This window comes from Panthera onca, chromosome D3 (assembly GCF_046562875.1).
Source record: "Panthera onca isolate mPanOnc1 chromosome D3, mPanOnc1 haplotype 2, whole genome shotgun sequence".
Lineage (NCBI taxonomy): Eukaryota > Metazoa > Chordata > Mammalia > Carnivora > Felidae > Panthera > Panthera onca.
This window is the reverse complement of record NC_138350.1, coordinates 52905943-52928579: the sequence shown is the minus strand read 5'-3', so window position 1 is coordinate 52928579 and position 22637 is coordinate 52905943. Positions and strand designations below refer to the sequence as shown.

General features: G+C 34.6%; 1 protein-coding gene and 1 long non-coding RNA gene across 7 annotated transcripts in view; one reads left to right on the top strand and one right to left on the bottom strand.

Moving 5' to 3' along the window:
- LOC132665899 (uncharacterized) overlaps positions 1-1629 on the top strand; it is a 32303-nt gene extending 30674 nt beyond the window's left edge. The window contains exon 4 of the long non-coding RNA XR_009604341.3: positions 1522-1629. This is a non-coding gene — a long non-coding RNA (uncharacterized LOC132665899). The remainder of the gene's footprint in view (positions 1-1521) is intronic.
- Positions 1630-4358: 2729 nt separating this feature from the next.
- The window catches only part of RNF138 (ring finger protein 138), a 30279-nt gene continuing 12000 nt past the window's right edge, over positions 4359-22637 (bottom strand). For 4 of the 6 annotated variants that reach the window (XM_060613540.3, XM_060613541.2, XM_060613544.3 and 1 more), the window contains 6 exons: positions 21892-22057; positions 20598-20713; positions 8941-8997; positions 7989-8100; positions 6352-6459; positions 4359-4547 (listed from right to left, as the gene is read on the bottom strand). In XM_060613540.3, the coding sequence (XP_060469523.1) occupies positions 4479-4547; positions 6352-6459; positions 7989-8100; positions 8941-8997; positions 20598-20713; positions 21892-22057 (628 nt within the window). In that variant the 3' untranslated portion in view covers positions 4359-4478. The remainder of the gene's footprint in view (positions 4548-6351; positions 6460-7988; positions 8101-8940; positions 8998-20597; positions 20714-21891; positions 22058-22637) is intronic. The other 2 variants (XM_078435360.2, XM_078435361.2) reach the window with 2 other exon arrangements.

Sequence of the window (22637 nt, the reverse complement as noted above, 5' to 3'; positions counted from 1 at the left end):
CTCAAACACACGAAACCAGATCATGACCTGAGCCAAAACGGAGAGTGGGACGCTTCACCGACTGAGCCACCCACGTGCCCCCCCCTCCGCCCCCCCTTTTAAAGTAGGCTTCTGTCCAGCGTGAAGCCCAACACAGGACCAGAACTCACGACCCTGAGATCTGACCTGAGCTGAGATCAAGAGTCAGGTGCCCAACCAACTGAGCCACCCAGGCACCCCAAAGATATTTTTACTTAGAAGTCCTCATTACCTGAAGTATTTGTACTTCCTGGAGACAAACACAAGGACTCAGATGTTCCTGCAAAAGTTGCAGATAACAAAGACTACTAACCTTTTAGAACCTGTATGCTAAAAGGAAAGAAACATTATGCCAGACTTTCCTAGTAGGATTTGAGAGAACCTGACAGATATAAACATAATTGGTAGAGGTGTACTGAATACACAGTAACAGTAAGATAACAGGCTGTGTTCCAAGAATTTTGTGTATAAACTCACTCAATCCTCAGACCCACAAATGTGAGAGGCTAAGTAATTTGTCCAAAACCATGGATCAGCCTGCAGAATCATCAAAACCAGGCTAACCTGAGAAACTAGTCTTGGTTGTTTTTAACACTTTCAGTATCTCTTCTTGTGTATTCACAGTAACTCCCCTTTTTAGTTTCTGTTGGTAGCATTAGACTCAACTCCCAGGGAAAATAGTCCCTACACTTATTAAAATCCACTGCCTACAAAATGCCTTGGAAAAAAGAACATCCCACACATAGCTTATGAGAAAGGTCAGGCAAAAGCTGTGGAAGGTCATTGGTTACCCTGTCCACCTGTCTTTCCGCAGCTATCATGCGGGGAAGGCCAGCCAGTTTTCAGCTTTTACCTAGATCTGGCACCTACAAGTGCCAGCACACATGAAGAACCACTTGCAATGCATCTAACATTCACACATATTAAAAAGTAGCTTGAGAAGCTACTTTTTAGCTTTTTTGTTCTGGACAAAAGACAAGTTACTGTAGGCTGCTTTTGACTAAATTAAAACCTACATATAAAAATCTCAAAACAATGTTGAGCAAAAGTAGTCAGATTTTTACTGTGTGTCCTTTCCTATAAAGCATAAAAGCAGGCAGAATCTGTGGTATTAGAAGTTAGTGGTGGTGGCCAGTTGTGACTGCAAGTAGAAATTAGGGGATTTCTGGGATTCTAGTCATGTTTTCTCTTGATCTAAGCTCCAATTACAACAGGCAATTGTTCACTTTGTGCACATTATCATGCGTTGTTTTGCATTTGACAGGAAATGTCTTCATTCACGTTTCAGGTGTTTCTTCTTCCCTTGCACAGAGTGGCTGTAACTCATCTGATTAGGTCTCCTCCACATTCACTCCCTTTCCCTGATCATCTTGAATTCTGTAATGGTAGATCCCTCACCATTGTACTCTCAAGGGTTCCTATTAATACAGGAAACTGTACAGTATAGTTTAATGCAAGTTTGTAAGTTAACGTACATAATGCAATATTTTTTTTTAATTTCAGGGATGTGAGTGCGTTGACTGTCCCTTCTCTCAGCCCCAGGATTGGACAACTGATGTTGGATTAGGAGGGAATCAGGTGGTAATACCCATTTTCTTGAGGCTCCTGTATTCTAATTGCTTAACTCCTCTCCATTCCACACCTTTTTTCAAAATTGTATTGCATAATAGAAAATTATATTGACACTAAGTGGTATCATGGAATGAGTACTTTATTCATATTTCTATTATGAGTTTTATACTACATGTATTTACATGTTTTCTGGGTCACACCTTCTACAAAGGCTAAAATGTCATCACCTCCTCAAAGGGTTTATTCTTTGAGTAGCAGCCCTATTGGATTTCTATAAAAGTTATGATTCAATGAAGATAACTGATACTTGTAACAGCAGCCCAAAAGATACCTGACATTGTACTTGGCAATATGTTCTTACAGGCCTAATATCTTACTTAAGGGTAATTTCTCCATATAAAAGTGTTTATTAACCAGTTAACTAGCTTTCTGCCTGGTTGCTAACAGGGCTTGGAAATCTTGCTGCATAAACACTTGACAGAATAGCCTTCTAAATTGACTTACCACTTGAAATAAAATGGGGTTATCAAGTTAAATCCAACATACTGCATCAGCATAGCCTTCTCCTAGCCACTTTTTTAAGTGCAAAATGGTGGGTTATCTCCTACATGTCTTCTAGGGTGAGTTATGAGAATTAAATGTTATCATGTTTGCCTCTAGACAAAATTTTAATTAGACACACAAGTAGGAGAAAACCACTTTTAATTGAAAAATAAAGTAATACATCTCAAATAAGACTCTGTTTAACAACATACACTGTAATTTGCTGAGGGAAATATAAGTGGTATTGTGAAATTTAAGGTATCAGAGTATCAATAGTTTCCCTCCTTGAATTTTAGCTGTAAATCTGTAAAGCTTGTCCCTATTTCTAATCCACTGACAAAAGGTGAGATTTCAAACAAACATTTCCATACTGAGGAGTTCCCAGATAATAGCAGTCAATATTTTCCTTCTGAAAATGCTTATAGGAAAGACACACAAGACTATTATTGATATTTTAACTAATCCACAAACTTCAAAACACAATTTCATCAAGGTGATCTCTATTACAATTTTCCTTTAAAGAAGTTCTCAAATCTCAGAACGGTTTAACTTGATATACTGGAAGTATTAACTCTGAAAGAAAGTACTAAAGTTATTGCTTTAAACTGGAAAAACCTATGGTCAAAAATCTTTTTAAAAGAGTTCATTAAACAGCTATTCTTCCAATTACACTCTTGTAACTGCAGAGAAAATGTTCAAGCACATAGTAAACATCACTCTTTCGAATGACAGAACAAAGGCATATGTTATTAAGATGTATGGCTTTTTTTGGTGATTGTTATTACTACCCATAGTCATTACTGTTTGACTGAAAAAGGTTTTTACAAAACTCCACTTCCAAAATTAACATTTTTATTAAATCAAGTTTAAAAAAAATGTTCACTGTAGAAAAGTCAACAAGGGTTTTAACAAAACCAAAATATACCCTTTCATACAATATATGTATATATTAGCAGCAAACTACTTCTGAGATTTTCTTTTATGTTCTTTTAGTTATTTTAAAGAGAGCATAAACAATGCATGTTAGTATGGAATGTCAACTAATAACACTCTTTATCTTTCATTCTGTGATTTAGGCCTTCTAGTACAAGTTATTTTATGATTCTCATTAATAAATATGAAGAACAAACCCAGTTTTGACTAAAAAGTAGTGAAACAGAATAGCTGGTAGCATACATCTCATTACTTCATAGTCATGCATTATCTTTGAGAATAACAAATGAGCACCATATAAACAAGGTAATTATGTACGTGTGTAAATTCAATTTTAAGGTGTAATAGTAGCCAACTAGACCACTTAGCATTTGACTGTTACCTTTTAAAAGTTGGGTGATATACAAAATTTTAATCAAATCAGATAAATACGTCAATCCCATATTGCTTGTATATTTAAAAAACCTTAATAGAAATTCTGTAGATAACCTGACAAACTGCATGCATATGTGTGTATATATACATACAAAAGCGTATGCATATATACATATACATCTTTAGCTTTGAATGAATTTCTAAACTGAGATGAAGCCAAACCTCATAGACGTAGAATATGATATCACCAACTGAAAGTTTCTCATGAAAGTTTCATCTTAGCTAAAGAGAAATACTGGCAATTGAAAACTCTGAGGCCAAAGAGCTGTACTTCAGCTTAATATACTTTAGGTTTACAAATTAGTCAGCCAAACAAACAGGATTTGAAATGACCAACTGCCCACCAAAGAAATTTTTCTCTTAATATTTCCTTCTAGAGCAAAAAGGAAATATCTTTACAATGAACTTTCACTTTTTAAAGAGTTATAATTATTAAAGAAATCTCACTAGTCTTCAAAAATACTAAACATTATATAAATACAATTTTCTTATAGTTGAATTCTTCAGCTAGAATCTGTATTAAAAAAGTTTCCTTTGGATTGTTTCATTTAGCACTTCAAGTCTCCATTCTGCAACTCTGATAACTGGCTCAGATTTGGTAGGTTTATATCAATCACATCTTTCAGGATGTGCTACTGGGTGTTACCTGTGTACAAGAACATCAATGGGAGAACTGCACCAAATTCCAAAAGCAACATAAGGAAAAAGTCAAGAATGTATAATATAAAAAAGTTAAGTACAACAGGGAATCCCTTTTTTCCATTAATGAAATATAATCCTTTCAATATTTTTAAAGAATATGTCCTAACTTTCACTTTTTAGATGGTTCACCTTTATTTTTTAATTGAAAAACTAAATCAAAAGACTGAATTACTTTTATTAATACACACATCAAGTTATTGAAACGGTGACTTCATGTAGTTTTCCCCTTAAAGATGGCACTTGCAGGCACAAAGATGCAGAGATGTCTACAGCCTTCAGATGTTTACTTGAAAAGATTCCTCAACAGCAGTTTGATATTGGGTTTCCTCATCTAGCTGAAGATTCTAAAAACAATGACATTAACATGTCAAAAGGAAAAACATACTCACTACTCAATACTTTGCCCAATACATTACACATACTTGAAATGGTTTATGTTTATACTATAATATATACTCTCCTTTAAAATATAAGATTTAAATACTTGAACTTTAATAAGTAATTAATTTCAGTTGTAATTATTTAAGAATAATTGGTAAATACATAGGATCAGCAGAGAATGAAATTTCAAAGTTATAATGACCTTATGATAAGGCCATTAATTAAAAGTACAGTTAAAGGTAACCCACAATCATAAGTGATAAATTCTGTCATCTCTAGAAAAGAATGCCAAATGTCTAAAAATAAATTCATTTTAAAGAAAATGAGCATTTACTGAATTAAGAGCACTGAATGGCAGTTTTTTTTTGTTTGTTTGTTTGTTTTAAGTTTATTTATTTTGAGAGAGAGACAAAGTGTGAGTCCGGGAGGGGCAGAGAGAGAGAGAGAGAGCGAGAGCCAGAGAGAATCCCAAGCAGGCTCTGCACTGTCAGCACAGAGCCTGACACGAGGCATGAACCCACAAACCGTGAGATCATGACCTGAGCTGAAGTCAGATGTTTAACTGACTGAGCCACCCAGGCACCCCAAATAGCAGCTTCTTAATAATAACACAAAGCTAAAAACTATTGCTCAATCTTAGTTATATCGCTGCTTTCACTTAAACAATTCTGCTTACTATCAATTATGTCCTATTGGTTTGCTTTAATAGGCTTCCACTTGACAGTCCTAATAATTAAAATTACATACTCTTCTGTGGCAAAAAAAAAACCCAATCTGACAATTAGATCAAAAGTGGTTCACAAGATAGATTTTTGTTTTTTCAAATCATAGTTCTCCACAGTAAACATTTATTTAAAATGAGAATTTAAGAATCTATAATTATTTCAAAAAAATGCTAAAATTATAAGTACATCTGAATTTTACATACATTTGAGTTATTTTAAAACAATATGACTAAATATGCAAATTCCACAAAATAAAGAAACATTTATCAAGAATGATATAACTGCAACATTGGAGAGCAAAGTGTAAATTCTGTTCATTCCATTGTCAGAACTGCACATACCTGTGCTTATTTCCTAAACTGGAAAACAAGTATCAGCCATTCTTTGTCAGGATCAATATTGAATTAGGTAAGGTTTTAATTCACTGAAGTTGAATAAAATGTAATTTCACAATACAACAAATCATCTAATTTTTTAAAAAAATTATGACACATTTAGAAGGTAGAAAGTAACCACATGTTTTGCTTTAGGGATGCATTTTTACATTATGTAACTTCCCTTGTGCACCCTGTTAAAAGCCATCAACTAAGACCAGAATCTACTCAACCTGGCTCCACTTAATAATTAAGCTCCCTCACTTTTAAAAAAGACTGTACCTCATGTGGATACAAGAAATCTATTATAATAAGCAACTTAGTATAAGTTGAGAAATACACTCTCCATCTGTTGAACCATTTTTACTTCTCTAAGCAGGTACAGTTATCCCTTAAATCTAGACAGTTTTCATATAAGTCATCATCTGGACAATCTGGGAGTCTGCTCTTCTTATATTATCTCTCTAGTATAGGATGTGAATAGTAAATTCACCTTTTATCACTCCCACAAACCAAAGTTCACCTAGATTACAAAAACAACAGAACCTGCTCTATAACCATCCAGTATGATACAACAGCTGGTCTCAAAACTCAAGTCTAGATTGAAAAAGTTAACTTAACTTGAATATTTAAGCAGTATTTTCTTAAGCTTAAAGAATTTCACTTACCACAAATTCTCCATAATCAAACTGATGTCTCTGATTTAGATGACTAACGAAATTTCTAGTAATCTGGCTAGGATCTCCCCAAGGAAGAGACACACAAATAGGACACGTCTATAAGAAACAGAATGTTTTAAATAAAAAATAATGAAAATAACCAAACATACAAATTATTGAAAGTATTAAAATAACATAGGCTTATGTTACCGAAAACATTTACATGAAAACCATTTCTAAGATCCAAATTTTAGGAAAAGATCACTTCTGGACCAAATTACCTCAGATAAATTATAGTAATATAATTCAACACAATAAAAAGATCTTATACATTCTATTAAACTCTGATTACACAACTGTTTGAATAGAAACAACACACCCAATCTTAATTGCTAATTAATAATACCAATCATAGTTGCTATCATTAACAAGTACGTAATCTCACTTGAGCCACAAAGAACTATAATTATTATGACTTCTTTATAAGTAAAATGAAAATGAAGTAAACTTTAAATTGTATCAAGGTTTTAATGAGGACATACTAAAAAGTGAATGTACTGAAATGAAATAAGAAGAAACTTTTGGTAATTGGACTCCAGCCAAAGTCTGTGCTGTGTTAAATACAATGCAGAAACAAAAATCTGCTAGTGTGATATAAAACAAATGAAATCTCTTAAATGTGAGATTTTTCCTGGAGATATCTTTGGCAATTGTATGTTTATTTAACAGTAACTCACCCGCTCCTAATGAGCAAAGTAGGTGGTATCTCCCTTAGTGCTATGTGAGAGTTTAAGGGCGGCCTCAACAGTTACTGAGGTGTATTCTTTCACGCTTTTTTCTAGTACATCCACTAAAACTGCTTAGAAATATCTATAATCCTTAATTTATAAAATTTTCCTTCTACTCTTATTTCTGAAGAAAATATTTATGTATCAACATGTACAGCTGAAAAGGAAGTATCTCTTCCAGTTCAGTTTCTCCTGTTCCATCCACAGGTGAAATCACTTACCTATGTAACTCATGTTCCAAAAGAGGACTTGTAGGACCATTACCACAATCTTGGAATCCCGCACTCCACTCTGTCTCCCTCATTCATCAAAAAGGTCTCACCCCTTTCTTACACAGCCTCAAAATGGCATCAAAAAGATATGTATGCATCAAAAAGAAAGTACAATTCTTTTCCTTCCTTACTTTATGCATTCATACACTAGATTCTGCAAGGATACAATTAAAAATACCTACTGACTTTATACTTATTTATAAGCGTTTTCACCTGCAGCAGATCCACCAGATCAGACCCAGTCGTTTGCATTCTCCAGACTAAGAAACCGAGAAGCCCCAATAAAGTTTGGTTCTGCCACTCCTCAAATGAATCCCCAGCTCACCTTTCATTATTTCACTCTCCTCCGGGCTATTCTCCTACATTACCCTTACAATAAGCATCTCCCTTTTTATAAGTGAGTTACTGGAATTTTAAATATCTCGTTTTGCTTCACAGTCATCAATTTTTTGTTGACCTAAACCTACCTTAATGATAATGACCCATCCAAATTTAAATCAACTCCTTTCCCTTGTACACATGAAATGAAATAAATGAAACAGTGTATTTAAAAATGCAGAAGAACATCTTAAACATATGTACTTACCACAGGAACTATCTGAAATAAGTGATTACTGTTACAGTGATCCAGTAAACGCTGCCTGGTAAAATTTGATTCTTGACACAAGGGACACTTAAAGGTAGGATGCCCAGAAGAGCTATAAAACAATTTTAAATGAATTGTACTTAATTTGAAATTGTAACATAAAAATGATGCTTTCCTATTCTGACCAATTACTGTAAGTTTCTTTTTAAAAAAGTTATACTTATTAGACTATTTAAAATTTTGAAAAAACTATCTTCAATAAATCATCTACAACAGATGTTCCCAAACAATCTCAGTTTACATACCCTTAACCCTTAAAATGTCTCAGTACATTTTTTTCATGGTGCCTCAAGGCCTAAAACAAAACAAATCTAGCTGTCCCACTTATGAAACAGTTAGGTCCAAACAACTTAAATGTAATCGTTTGTGTAAGGCCAACAGATGTCACTATAACTCCCCTGAAAGTTGTACATATCCTGTGGTGTCCCAGTTTGGACACCCCCGTTATCTAAGAACTCAAAACTTTTAAAAGACTCCCATCAAGATCATATCTTTAGCTTATCCCAGTCTCTAGCAATCAAACATACAAAATTCATAAGAAAAGTGAAAAACAAAAGCATCAATCATCAGAATGATCAACATTTCAAAACATTTTGAGGATCACACATCAATGATGTTTAATACCCCAGAATTTCAACAAGAGACAGTTCAATATTGACAACTCTACCTAAATTATGCATGGAAGAAACCTGACCACAGTGAAAAAGGAGAGCTAAAAAGGAGAGCTATTCTAATTTAATGTGATCTGTAAAAGCATCTGCAGCATTTATTTCTAAATTCCCAACTTTTAGCATTGTCTGATGAATTCACTAAGAAAATTTAATTTAAAAAATCTATTTTTATAAAGTGATAGATATAATTTACTAAAGTAGCAGAATTTTCAAAAGCTTACCTTGTATTCTCTTGATAAGTTTCTGTGTTATCAGACGTAGATGTTTCACTCCTATTACTTAAGAAACATAGAGGGGGAATAGTTAATACTTCAAGTAATAAAGCACATTACAGATTCATTAACTTGAATTGCTAATGAAAATGACTAGTCTGAATTTGTTTTAAAGCCTGAACTTCAAATAGTCCTGAACTATGAAACAATTATGGCATCATTTACTTTTTAAATAAGTTTGAGTAAGACGACTGTTTATTAAGTCCTTATGTCCTTTAAAATTAATTTATGCAATTGCAAATAAATAATATAGAATTTTTCAGGATTATCTTAAATCCATAGCATGGTAGTATTTCCCCAGGTCCTTCAGGCTTTCACAGTAAGAGACTCTTCTACCTAATCTACTAAGTTACTGAATGCTGGGGCTGAGGCAAGAATTTGTGAACTTTTTGACTTGTAACTAGGATATGGTTTAAAGCTATGGCCTCCAACGTGGAGTAGGCGTAAGAAAATATTTTTGAAAATATTTAAGAAAATCATTATGTTCATATTTTCCAAAAAGGAACTAGGCTTTCCAACATTTAATATACAGAACCATTTGACATCCTCACTTGGACCCTGTGCCAGAGCCAAATGTCATATGCAGCATTAGAGAAATCCAGAGGAAAGAGTGGGTATATTCTAAATGGGAACTGTCACTTAGGCATTACAGAACTTCATCAGTGTGGTCAATTTTATAAAAACAAGGCCTTTCAATAGCAGAAACATTAAAACAGAAATGAAACAAGAAGTGGGCAAGAAAACTGTACTCTACAGAGATTTTCTCTTATATCTCAACACCACAGTTAAGAGAGTTGTTAAACTTAGAAAACTGGTTATTCATATTTTTACAAAAACAAAAATAAAAAACAAGCAGTACTACTATACCATCTCAATAACAGATGTTATTTTCTTTTTGATTTTTTAAAATTTGTTTTTCATAATAAAGCTATATACAAGAAAGTTGTGTATATACTGTAGGCACCCTTCCAACGACAGCTCCTTCTATGAAGATAACCATGTTAGCTCTCCACACAGATCTTATGCTGAGCGAGCAAGCAAGCTTCCCAGTTTCTACACCCAAAGAGACTATTAAACCACTATTTTCTGCACCTTTCCAGCAGATCTCCTCTGTCTCTTCAGGTAAAGGTGGTATTTTAACAATGTGGATGGAGACTAAACACCTTTTTAAAATAACTCAGTCAGAGACTGCATTTATTAAAGAGATGTTATGATTTTGTCACCAAAAACAGTATGTATCACTTATCTTAAAAAATACCATATCAATATTTTTAAACTTTGTAACAGATTTTTCTAATTGCTTTAAAAATCTTCCAAATAAGGGCACCTAGCTGGCTCAGTCAGTACAGCATACATCTTGATCTCAGGGTTATGAGTTCAAGCCCCACAGTGGGCACTGAGTTTACTTTTTTAAAAATTTAAAAATTAAAAAGTAAACAAAATCTTCCAAATAAAGGGGCTCCTGCGTGGCTCAGTCAGGTGTGCATCTGACTTCAGCTCAGATCATGATTTCACGGTTCATGAGTTCAAACTCCACATGGGGCTCGCTGCTGTCAGCCTGTCAGCACAGAGCCCACTTCAGATCCTCTGTTTCCCTCCTCTCTCTGCCCCTCCCCAACTTGGGCTCTCTCTCACATAAAATTAAAAAATAAAATAAGAACATTAAAAATATCTTCCAAATCAACACAATCACTGGGTTTTGAAGGTGCCCTTTAAAAACAGTTTAACAGGGGCGCCTGGGTGGCTCAGTCAGTTAAGTGTCCAACTCTTGGTTTCAGCTCAGGTCACGATCTCACAGTTTTGTGAGTTCAAGCCCTGTCTCGGGTTCTGTGCTGGCAGCACAGAGTCTGCTTGGGATCCTCTTTCTCTCCTCTCTCTTCCCCTCCCCTACTCGTATTGTCTCTATTTCTTTCGAAATAAATAAATAAACTTAAAAAAAATAAAAGCATTGTTACAACTTCTGATTGCTTTGTAGTAACAACTATAACATCATTAAGGAAGATGAAAATTTCAACAAAAGCTCTTTTGACATTTAGTGAGTGAAACTGAAAATTTTAGTAATCTCAACCTATGACATACTCCTTCCATTCAGATCTGTATCTTTTTTGTATGGTAGGTATATTTTTCAGCTATGACAGTCATCAAAATCAAGTATCAACTTGTAAAGTGAATATAGTTCCAAATCTCTGATTATGTCACAGTGTTAAAGATTAAAAAAAATTTTAGGAAGTACAGTCAACAACACTGGTTTTAGTGAAAGTATTAATAAAACTTTAACAATAAAATATTTTATACCATTAAATAAAGCAAAACTTATTTTAAAGTAACGATTTCGTCTTTATCTCACTTAAATTTTGCATGCTTTATAACATAAAGTATCAGTACTGTAAAAATACATGCATAGTTTTTAAATAAACATACACACAGTAGGAATGCATGCCTGATTTTTTTCACTGATGAGATATGAAATCACAAAAGTGATTTAAAACATTTTAATATCAAATTTAACGCTCTTTTAAAATGCTTTCTCTCTCTTCCATTGCCCATATAGTTCTGTTTTCCATTACAACTCTCATTATCATCATTCCAGCCCTTTCTAGTCATTTGTATCATGTCTATTACTGGTAGCCTACTCATTTACTCCAGAAATGCATCAATGGGTTCAGTAACAGAAAATCTATCACTGACAGTATATTAACAATTAAAATTAAAAAAGATAATTTCATTTGATGCAGAAAAATATCATCCAATAAAATTCAATCTCTATAATGTAAACAAAAACAAAAAAAAAACCCTCTGATCATTCACAAAGCTTTTAAAAGTACAAACGCCTAGGGGAACCTGGCTCAATCAGTTAAGCATCCAACTCCTGATTTCAGCTCAGTTCATGATTTCATGGTTCGTGGGTTGGAACCCCACGCAGGCCTTGGCCCTGGCAGCCTGGAGCCTACTTGGGATTCCTCTCTCTCTCCCTCTTTCCCCTCATACTCTCTCTGTCCTTTCTCCTGCTTGCACTCTCTCTCTCTCTCAAAATAAATAAACATTAAAAAATAAATACAAATGCCTAGACTCTAGATATCACAATATCTGGGAATGGAGCCAGATGTGTATATATATATATATATATATATATATATATATATATATATATATGTGTGTGTGTGTGTATATATATATATATATATATATATTTTTTTTTTTTTTAATTCCATTAAAGATTCTGATTTGAATAGAACCATTTAAGGAGGAAATCTTAAGTTGAGAGTGATAGCATCGTGACACAGATAAAGAATAACTATGTTAGGTTAAAAAAAAAAACAACACTGTAAACATAATAGAAAATTCTAGATGCATTCCCACTTAAAATGAAGAACAAGAAAAAGGTGCCTCCTATTTAATATCAGATAGAGATCTTAGTTAATGCAATAAATTATGACATGAAGCACTAAGAGACAAAACTGTATAAAAAACAAAATAATTTTCCATTTAATAAATCTAAAAAAATCTACCATTATTTGGAACTCTTAGAACTAATAAATCAACAGTTGCAAAATACAACCTTAATGTATAAATCTGTACTAATCCTAATCACTAGAAATAACCACTTAGATTATGAAACAGGAAAAAACTCCATTTGTATATTAACAAAAACTATACACTTTTCAGAAAAGATACAATAAAACATATTTACACATGCTCTAAACAGATTTCTTTTAGCATATTTTTTAAATGTTTATTTATTTTTGAGAGAGCGCATACACAATGCGGGGAGGTGCAGAAAGAGAGGCACAATGTGCAGCAGGCTCCAGGCTTAGAGTTATGGGCTCAAAGCCCAACCCAGGGCTCGAACCCAAGAACTGTGAGATCATGACCTGAGCCAAAGTCGGACGCACAACCAACTGAGCCACTCAGGCGCCCCTCTTCCAGCATATTTTTTTTAAAAATGGGAGAGAGAGGTGGGAAAAATCAGTACCATATGATGTCAATTCTCTCCAAATTAATGTATTTTCAATAAATTCAACCTCTATATCGCCTCTGATCAAAATCTCTACAGAGATTTTCAGGAGACTCAAAAGTCTGATCCTAAAATTCATATGGAATAGCAAAGGATCAGTAACAGCAGAGAGTGTTTTGTAAGTAAAACAAGGTGGGAAACTTTCCTTACCTGACATTAAGACTCACTGTTAAAGTCATAGTAATTAAGATAGCCTGATACTAGACAATAAACAAATAGACCAATAGAACCGAATAGAGATGTGTAGGACTGAAATGGCATTGTAAATCAGTGAGAAAAAATGGACCCAATGAATGGTACTGGGACAAATGACTAATCACGTGGGGAAAATTTTTCCTGTCACATTATACATCCAAAATAAATGTGAAAAGCATAACTTTAAAATGTTAAAGAAAAAATATCTTATAACCTGATGTAGGAAAAGATTTCTCAAGCATGACACAAAAAGCAAAAATCATAAAGAAAATAACTATATTTCTATATATACATACAGAAATATAATATATATTTTAGTATGTCAAAAGACACCATAACAAGACTAGCCAAAAACTGAACAAACGCATTTGCAATCAGGAAACAAAAGCAAAAACAGACAAGCAGGACTGTCTCAAATTAAAAAGCTTCTGCACAGCAAAGGAAACAAGAAGTGAAAACATGACCTACAGAATGGAAGAAAATATCTGTAAACCATGTACCTGATAAAACAGTGAATTTACAAAATATATAAGAAACTCCTACAACTCAACAGCAGACACTACCAACCCAATTACAAAATGGGCTAAAAACTTGAATAAATAATTCTCCAAAGATAATCTACAAATGACCAACAGGTATATGGAAAGATGCTCAAGGTCACTAATCATCAGGGAAATGCAAATCAAAACCACATTGAGCTATCACTTCATACCTGTTATGATAGCCATTATCAAAAGAACAAAAGACAAGTGTTAGTGAGAGTGTGGAGAAACTGTATATTGTAGGTGGGAATGCAAAAATGGTGCAGCCACTATAGAAAACAGTACGGAGGTTCCCCCACAAAAAAAACAAGCAAAACTACCATATGATTCAGCAATCTCACCTGTGGGTCTTTATCCAAAACAACTGAAATCAGGACAGTAAAGAAATATTAGCATTCCCATGTTCACTGTAGTGCTATTCATAATAGCCAAAAGGCAGAAACAATCTTGTGAATGCATAAAGAAACAAAGATGTGAATGGATAAAGAAAATGTGGTATATACATACAATGGATTATTCACCCTTAAAAGGAAATCCTGCAAATGAATGAATCCTGCAGATGACAACATGAATGAACCTCATGTTATGCTAAGTTAAATAAGGCCAGTCACAGTACAATTTCAGTTGCATGATTTCAGTTACATGAAGTTAAGTAGACTAGCCAAACTCATAAAAGCAAAGAATAGAATGGTGGTTGCCAGAGGCTACAAGAGGATGAAATAGGGAGTTACTAATCAACATGTATAAAACATAAGTTACGCAAGGCAGGTTCTAGAGATTTGGGGTACAACATTGTGCCTACAGATAACAATACTATTTTATACACTTAAAAGTCAGTTAAGAGGATAGCTAGCTAGCTCATATTAAGTTTGTTTTCCAAATTTTAAAAAAAGGTAAGGGGGTGCCTGACTGGTTCAGTAAGAAGAGCGTGCGATTATTGATCTCAGGGTTGTGAGTTTGAGCCCCATGTTGGGAGTAGAGATTACTTAAATAAAACTTTTTTTAAAAAGGAAAAAAAAGAATTAAAATTATGTATAACTATGCCATTTAATGCTAAATTAAACTGTGATAGTCCTTAAAGCAAAGTTTTCAAAATACTACAGTATCCCATTTCTAGTCTTTTAAAAATATAAAGAAAAACCTCAAGTTCTATGTTTATGTGTTTTACAAAATGGCAAAAAAAAATTTAGTTCTGAGTAAAAAAAAAAAAATATATATATATATAAATATTTGTAATGCATATAATAAAGGATTATCATCCATATTATATAAAGAAGGCTTATGAATAATGAAAACCCATTTCATATAATACTTGTACCAGATTCTTTAATAAAGATTTAGCCACTAAAAATGTTCAACATCTTGGAGAAAAGATGACAATGTAAGATTGCCTTCAACTTTAATTCAGTCTTTGTGAAGAGCTATATTTGGACTAAACTGTATGAATCCACTGATACCTACTTATTAATGTTTACAAGGAGTCAAAATTAGTAGGAAAAGCCTACAAACAGACCAAACAATTTCCAAGGAAGATAAAATGTGTCTGGTATCTTAATGATTACATTCATCTTCCTTCCTACTCCTCCTCATCCTCACTTCTAGAGGCTAAAGAAAACAGAAAGCATGCAGTCTTATACACTAAAATGAGAATTTTATTGTTGTGAGCTACAAATGGCCTTAACTAGCACTGCTATATAGTTATTATGATGAACTACCCCATACTAATGCAATAATTTTGTTAAACATCCTCCAATATTTATTGCTCCATAGTACATAGTTTTACCCTGAATGATTTGACTGAAACTAGTGGGCTAGTTTATTTCGGATTACTCAACTGGAAGTTATACTACTACATACACAGAAAAGGGGACTGTGTCTGTTTTGCTCATCCCTGTACATTCTATAACATGTAGAGTATGCCCAGTAGTTCAGAAAGTATAATAAATCTATGTTGAATTAATAAAATGATCTATGGATTTATTTTGAAATTTCGTTACTACTGAGATAGGTACATGCAAACACCACTTTAAGAATTTCTACAGTCAAGGGGCACCTGGGTGGCTCAGTCAGTTAAGCGTCCGATTTCAGCTCAGCTCATGATCTCACGGTCTATGAGCTCGAGCCCCACATCGGGCTCTGTGCTGTCAGTTCAGAGCCTGGAGCTTGCATCGGATTCTATGTCTCCCTCTCTCTCTGCCCCTCCCCCACTCACACTCTGTCTTTCGAAAAATGAATAAATGCAAAAAAAAATATTAAAATTAAAAAAAAAAGAATTTCCACAGTCATGGAGTCAGAGTTTAAATCATCCATTTGTACTTATGAAGGAATTCTGTGAACTGTACCCTGAGAAAACATATGTGCTCTACTCTTAGGGAGTCCCTTGACTTTGCCATGGAGAGGTCTTTATTAATAAAGTAATGAATTTTCAGGGTGCCTGGTGGCCCAGTCGGTTAAATGTCTGACTCTTTTTTTTTTTTAATGTTTACTTATTTATTTTGAGAGCGAGAGAGAGAGAGAGAGAGCATGCACATGCCCGCACACACACACACACACACACACACACACACACACACACACGTGGGGGAAGGGCAGAGAGAGAGAGGGAGAGAGAGAATTCCAAGCAGGCTCCAAGCTATCAGCACAGAGCCAGACATAGGGCTCAAACTCACAAACCATGAGATCATGGCCTGAGCCAAAATCAAGAGTAGGATGCTTAACCAAGTGAGTCACCCAGGCACCCCACGCATCCGACTCGATTTTGGCTCAGGTCATGATGTCATGGTTTGTGAGATGGAGCCCTGCATTGAGCTCTGTGCTGAGCTCAGAGCCTGCTTGGGATTCTCTCTCTCTTTCTGTGTCCCTCCCTGCTCTCTCCCACAGGTGCATTTTCTCTCTCTCAAATAAACTTAAAAAAAAAAAAAAAAAAAGGCAATGAATTTTCATAAAATGCCACCAAATCCTCAGCTATTAATTACATGGCTCTGCTCTTTATCAGCAATATAAAATGTATCCTCTCTCCAGACAGAGAGTACTTTACTTGACAGAGAGTAAGACCTAAATTCTCCAAACTGAGATGTTTATTAAAAACTTAGCAGCTAGCAAATAATCTTCATGGAGAACTGCATGAATATATAGATCCTGTCCATTTGACCACCACCCCTAGATTAAGCCAGAATATCAGAAATTCAGAGAAAAGCCCCTGGAAGGAAAGTTTTAATACACTGCAATAAGGCATTATCATATGCTACCATGAAGGTCTTTAAATTAGAGTCCTATGTAACGTGTTTTGTATTTGCCACAGGAAAGATGGTATTTAACTGCATAGTTTCTTCTTTTGAGGATGCTATGGGCAAAATCATTTCAGTATCACTTTTTTAGTATCAGAAATAGCTGTGTTTCTTATTAGAAACTACTTTGTTTACAATATCATTGATAATGTCAATAACTTAATGGATGTTTTCTTCTTTGTCCTAGCTACTTGGAAGCTGAGAAATATAGTGTATAGGATATTACAATATATTTGGCTACCAACTGAAATCCTTATATACTGGGTATCTTTTGCCCCTCCAGATCTTCTCTCCATTGTGCACCATGCTTTGTGTACTGAGAGACTAACCTGCATCAACAGGCTCCCCTCTCTGCTTCCCAGTTGGGTTCAGCCCAGCAGGCAACTGGGAAGGTAAAACAGGAGAGCTAGGACACTTATTTCCCAGACTCCTTCCCAGCAAAACTGCCTCAGCTGGCTGCATCCCTCACTAACTGTCCTCTCCATATAGCTTTATAGCTTTCTGTCTCCGAGTTCTGGTATTTACTTCCTCCCCTCCCCTGACCCAGAGTACATCACTCACCACTCCTTGTGATTTAGCTGCTCACCCAACACCCTACTCTTTGAAAACAGTCCCTTTACTAAATTCTCCTCAAACTACCTAATTTGAACATACTGTTTCTTTCCTCCCAAGACCTTTACTATATCCTGGCATCATATCTTCTATTCCCTGCCATTAAAAACAAAAAAAAAACCCCAAAACAAAAAAAACCTTCTTTTCCTTCCATCACCACTTTCCTTACTAACAATACACAAACCCAATTTTTCCATTGCAATTAGAATTTGCACAGGATATAAAAATGAATAATACCAAGAAGCCCATTCTAGATTTTAAAAAGACAGAATAAACAAATAAATAAAGTGTTAGAGGGTCTAGTTGGAGAACAAAGAAAGGAAGAAATTCTAGAGGTCAGAAAGATTCTACAGATCTAACACTTGGTCTAAATCTTCAAAGAGAAGAAAAAGTCCATTGACTGGCAAAGTGTGAGTTGGAGTGGTGGGAAAAGGGACTACTACTGGTAAAACTACATAGATGAGGGAATAATGAGGGTGATATTTAAAAACTAACATTTACCGAACAAGGTACTACTATTCAATATGCTTTGCCTTTATTGACCTATTTATTGGCTTCCAACCCAATGAGGTACTAATAGTATCATTACCATCCACTTTTTTAAAACAGATGAGAAAACTGAAGTATAGTTTCCTGCCAAAATCATACAATTACTAAGTGACAGAGCCTGGGACCCAGGCAGTCTCTCCAAGGGTTCATTTTTTTTATATCACTAACTTATACTGCTTCTCAAGGATGACAAGGATATGGTACGAATAATTCAACATGGCTAAAGCATATGATGCAATGATGGGTAACCAAGAAAGAGAAAGGCCAAAAAGGGCAAGGCAAGTGCCAGATCAAAAAGGGCTTTAGAATAAAGAATTCTGTCTTATAAACCAGTTGTTGGATTTTAGATCATGGAACTTCTTGAGAATCTCAACATCCTTTCTCCAGAACAATGCACATACACAAAACATTTGGTAGTTTAGGTAGTTCACAGAGTCCTTGGTGGCCCTTGGAACCCAGGATGAGAAACAATGCTATCAGGTCATGCATGGTTAAGTTACTGACAAGGTACAAGGAGGCAGGTTTAAGGACAGGGAGAAAGAGATCAGAATTGCACTTCTGAAATAACAATTTGGCAATGTAAAACACATTCGAGGAGGACCACCCACAAAAAGACTGTTGCAATAGTTCAGAGAGAGATGATGAGGGCTTGAGCTAGGGAAGTGACACTACTTTTAGAAGAAAGGCACAGAAGAGGAACACTGCTATCAGGAATCAAACTGGATCTGAGAAGTAAGACAGAAGAAGGCAAGACTCCTGAGAAGAAACTTTGGTTCTTTAACAAGCAGTGACTGCAAAAATCATACATACTAGGAACTTTGCTAAGCACTGGAGAGACAATGTTAAACAAGACAAACCACCTCACACTTAAGAATAATCTATTAGGTTAATAACAAATTGTTGAGTAATTTCAATATAGCAGAGGTACAATAACAAAGAAAGCACAGGGATGAAGGAACCTGAGATTTTTTTTTTAAAAATTGTAAAATAGGAGTGACCCATCTCATCTAATGACACTAAGTCAAGTAAAATGAGAATCTAAAAAGAATCTTGCAAGGGCGCCTGGCTGGCTCAGTCAGTGGAGCTTTGAGCATGTGACTCTTGATCTCAGGGTCAAGAGTTCAAGGCCCACATTGGGCACGGAGCCTACTTAAAAAACGGGTGTGGGGGGGTGCCGCCTGGGTGGCTTAGTCTTTTAAGCATCTGACTCCCGATTTGGGCTCAGGTCATGATCTCACAGTTCATGGGATTGAGTCCCATGTCAGGCTCTGTCTGCACTGACAGTGGGGAGGTGTGGAGTCTGCTTGGTATTCTCTCTCACCCTCTCTTTCTCTGCCCCTCCTCCGCTTGCTCTCTCTCAAAATAAATAAGTAAACTTAAAAAAAAAATTAAAAAAATTGTCGACTAGGCAATCAGAAAATTACTAAACACTAGAACAGTTTCAAATAAGGAGTAGAGAAGGCTACATACAGTATGAGTGCTTAAGAGTAGTTAATCACTGAAAATTAGCAACACATGAAATGAAATGCTACTCAAATAAAATCTTGAGAGAGACTGCTTAACACATTGTCTCCTGGGAGCCTTTCTAGACTACTGCCAATACTGCCTTTCCTTACACAAGGATATGCATAGGTGGTAATATTATAAAGAAAAGCAAGGGAATAAATGACCTAAAAAAGAGGAGAGTGGTTACGTCGGGGAATATGCAGTTCAAAAGGACATGGGGTCCCAAGAAGATTCTAAGACCCTAAAGAATGTTCTATCTTTTAATTTGTGTTAGGAGTAACTGGATATTTGTCTTAATGCTATTAAAATCACACATGTACATTTCAGCCATTATTCTGTGTAAAATACATTTCATAAAAATGTTTAATATACACACATCAGAGACAATAAAACATAAAAACAAAATCTACTTTAAAAAAAGAGGGGAACTAAAATAGGGCTAAGAATTTAATAGTACCAAGTTTCACTTTTATATGACATTTTACTATGAAAATTAAAATTTCAAACAACTCTATTGCTCAATAGCAAATAAAAAAGATTTTAGTTGAAAGGGATTTTTAGTTTTCAAGTAATTTCAATTGCAAAAGAAAACAGCCTTCAACCCTCATGTTTGTTTTTTATTCATAGAAATGTAGATTTTTTTTTTAAGAATTATTTTTGAATAACATAAGCTTAAGTATACCATGAAGTCACTCTCCCCGATGCAATCTTAGACATGAAGTCACTCTCCCCGATGCAAGCTTAGAGAAGTTAAACAAGCTTGAAGACAAATATATTTCTGTTACTTGGGAATTTAAACACACACACCCCCCAAAACAAAAAACACCTTATCACACAGTTACCCCAAACAATCCCATTTTAACTATAAAAATTCTCTTTTTAAGAATAAATATTGCTTACCTGTTCCCTACTGAATCTTGAGAGATCTGAAAGTTTGGAATGATAGAGGAAACACCATATTCATCTTGATACTTCTTACAAGATTTGTAATGATGTCTCATGCGATAGAATTTAATCTGTAAATTATTGATCAAAATGTAATGTGACTTTTAATTTTAAATAGAAGTCATAAATTTGAGATATTATCAATAGCCAAAAACCAAAATATAACATTACCAACTTAGTATTCCATTTAAACAAGATTTTTTTAGTAAATGATTTAATTCTTAAGTAGAAGCTGAAAATAAGTAATAAGTTTGTTAGATGCAGATGTGAACTTACTGCAAAAAATGTTAGCAAATAAATTTACATTTGAAACTCTACTACTAATAATAGACAAAAAAAATACATTAAAAGCAGTAATACACTGCCTGAAAGTATTGGGCATATCTTTATTCTTCACTGCAACTTGGCAGAGTTAGAAAGTGCTTTAAAAAAAAATTAGGTTCCCAGGTTAACACTTGGAACATTTTTCAGTTTCTCACTGAGGAGTAGAGCCAGAATCTCTCAAGTGTATTTTCCAGCTTCGCTTCATTGCCCTGTCAGTTAACACCTCCCTCAAAGAGATGGAAAAGCAGATCTGACTTGTGTGAATGCGTGAAATAGCAACTGGTTTTGCTCACTGACTTTATTAGCTGTTTGAAAAAGTGGCTGCAATAAATCCATAGACACATGGATATACTCAAAGCCTAACCACCCCTATTTCACTCCCTCTCCAAGTGATAGAATAAAATCCAGACTGGGGAATTAATGCCAGTTATTTGCCAACACCTGATGTTCTCACCTGTTCCTTAAAAATTAATTAGTCTTTGCAAAGTATTTTGTAATTTCTTACACACATAAATACACAAGTAAAGTGGGCAACCAGAGACTTCCTCTATTTGGCCCATTTCTATGTACAAAATTGTAATAACGATGCTACCATCACAATTTGTACCAGAATGGGGTTTAAATGAGTTAAATGCCAGTTTGTTCATTTAGTTTACTTAGTAGATAATCATTAAGCAATTACTTTGAGAAAGATGACATGCTAAAAATTATGACAAATTCACAGATTGCATCTCTCAGTCTCTGTTCTCAATACATTTATAATCTAGTAAAATCTATAATCAGGTGGTTTTTTCACCTTTCTACCTAATTTAAGTAACTTCTTTCTCTTCAAACCAGCACCTACCAAGAAAACTCAAACAGGAATTTCATTTTCAAAGTAGAGTAGAACCTTCATTTTCAAAGAGCTATGTCACAGTTACTCTACCTGTTTTGCACAGCATCTGCAGCTACCAGAAAACTTCCTCATGATATTTTCAAGGTCTAAGGCCCGTTCAGGACATGCTCTCTCTCTTCTAGTCACATTTCCACGACAGAGGGGACAATGTATTCCGCTTTCTCTCATTGCAGTCAGGAAACATTTTCTACAGAAACTAAACCAAACATTTGTGACATGTTAACTACAGAAAAAAGACTCTTTCCATTTCTATGATTAAACACAAGCAAGTGGTTATGGATATATATTCATGCTAAATGAGTTAGGTTATTCATATGTACATAAACTGCAGAATTTTAAAAACTGTACATGTATTTCTCAGAGTATAAGGCTAACAACTGAACTAGATGGAAATATAAAAGAAACTACACTCGATTATGCTTTAAACTTTTTAACATAACATATGAAAAATAAGTATTAACATTATATTAATTATTAAAGGAAGCATGGTACAAAGGAATGACTGGCTTATCCTAACTGTGTGATTTACTAGCAGTGTGATCTCAAGCAACATGTTTGGCCACAATGGATTTCCATTTCCTCCCCTAATAAAATGAAAGAATAGACTACATCAACTTTTATCTCAAGTTGATGTATTTCAAGATATTCCATAAGACATGAATATGAATAGGTCTACCAGAAAACAGTGCACAAATTTGGGAAATTCTAGGATAAACAAAGTTAAAGTTCCTCTGCTTGGGAAAACGTATTACCCAAACTTGTGTTGTCAGGAAATA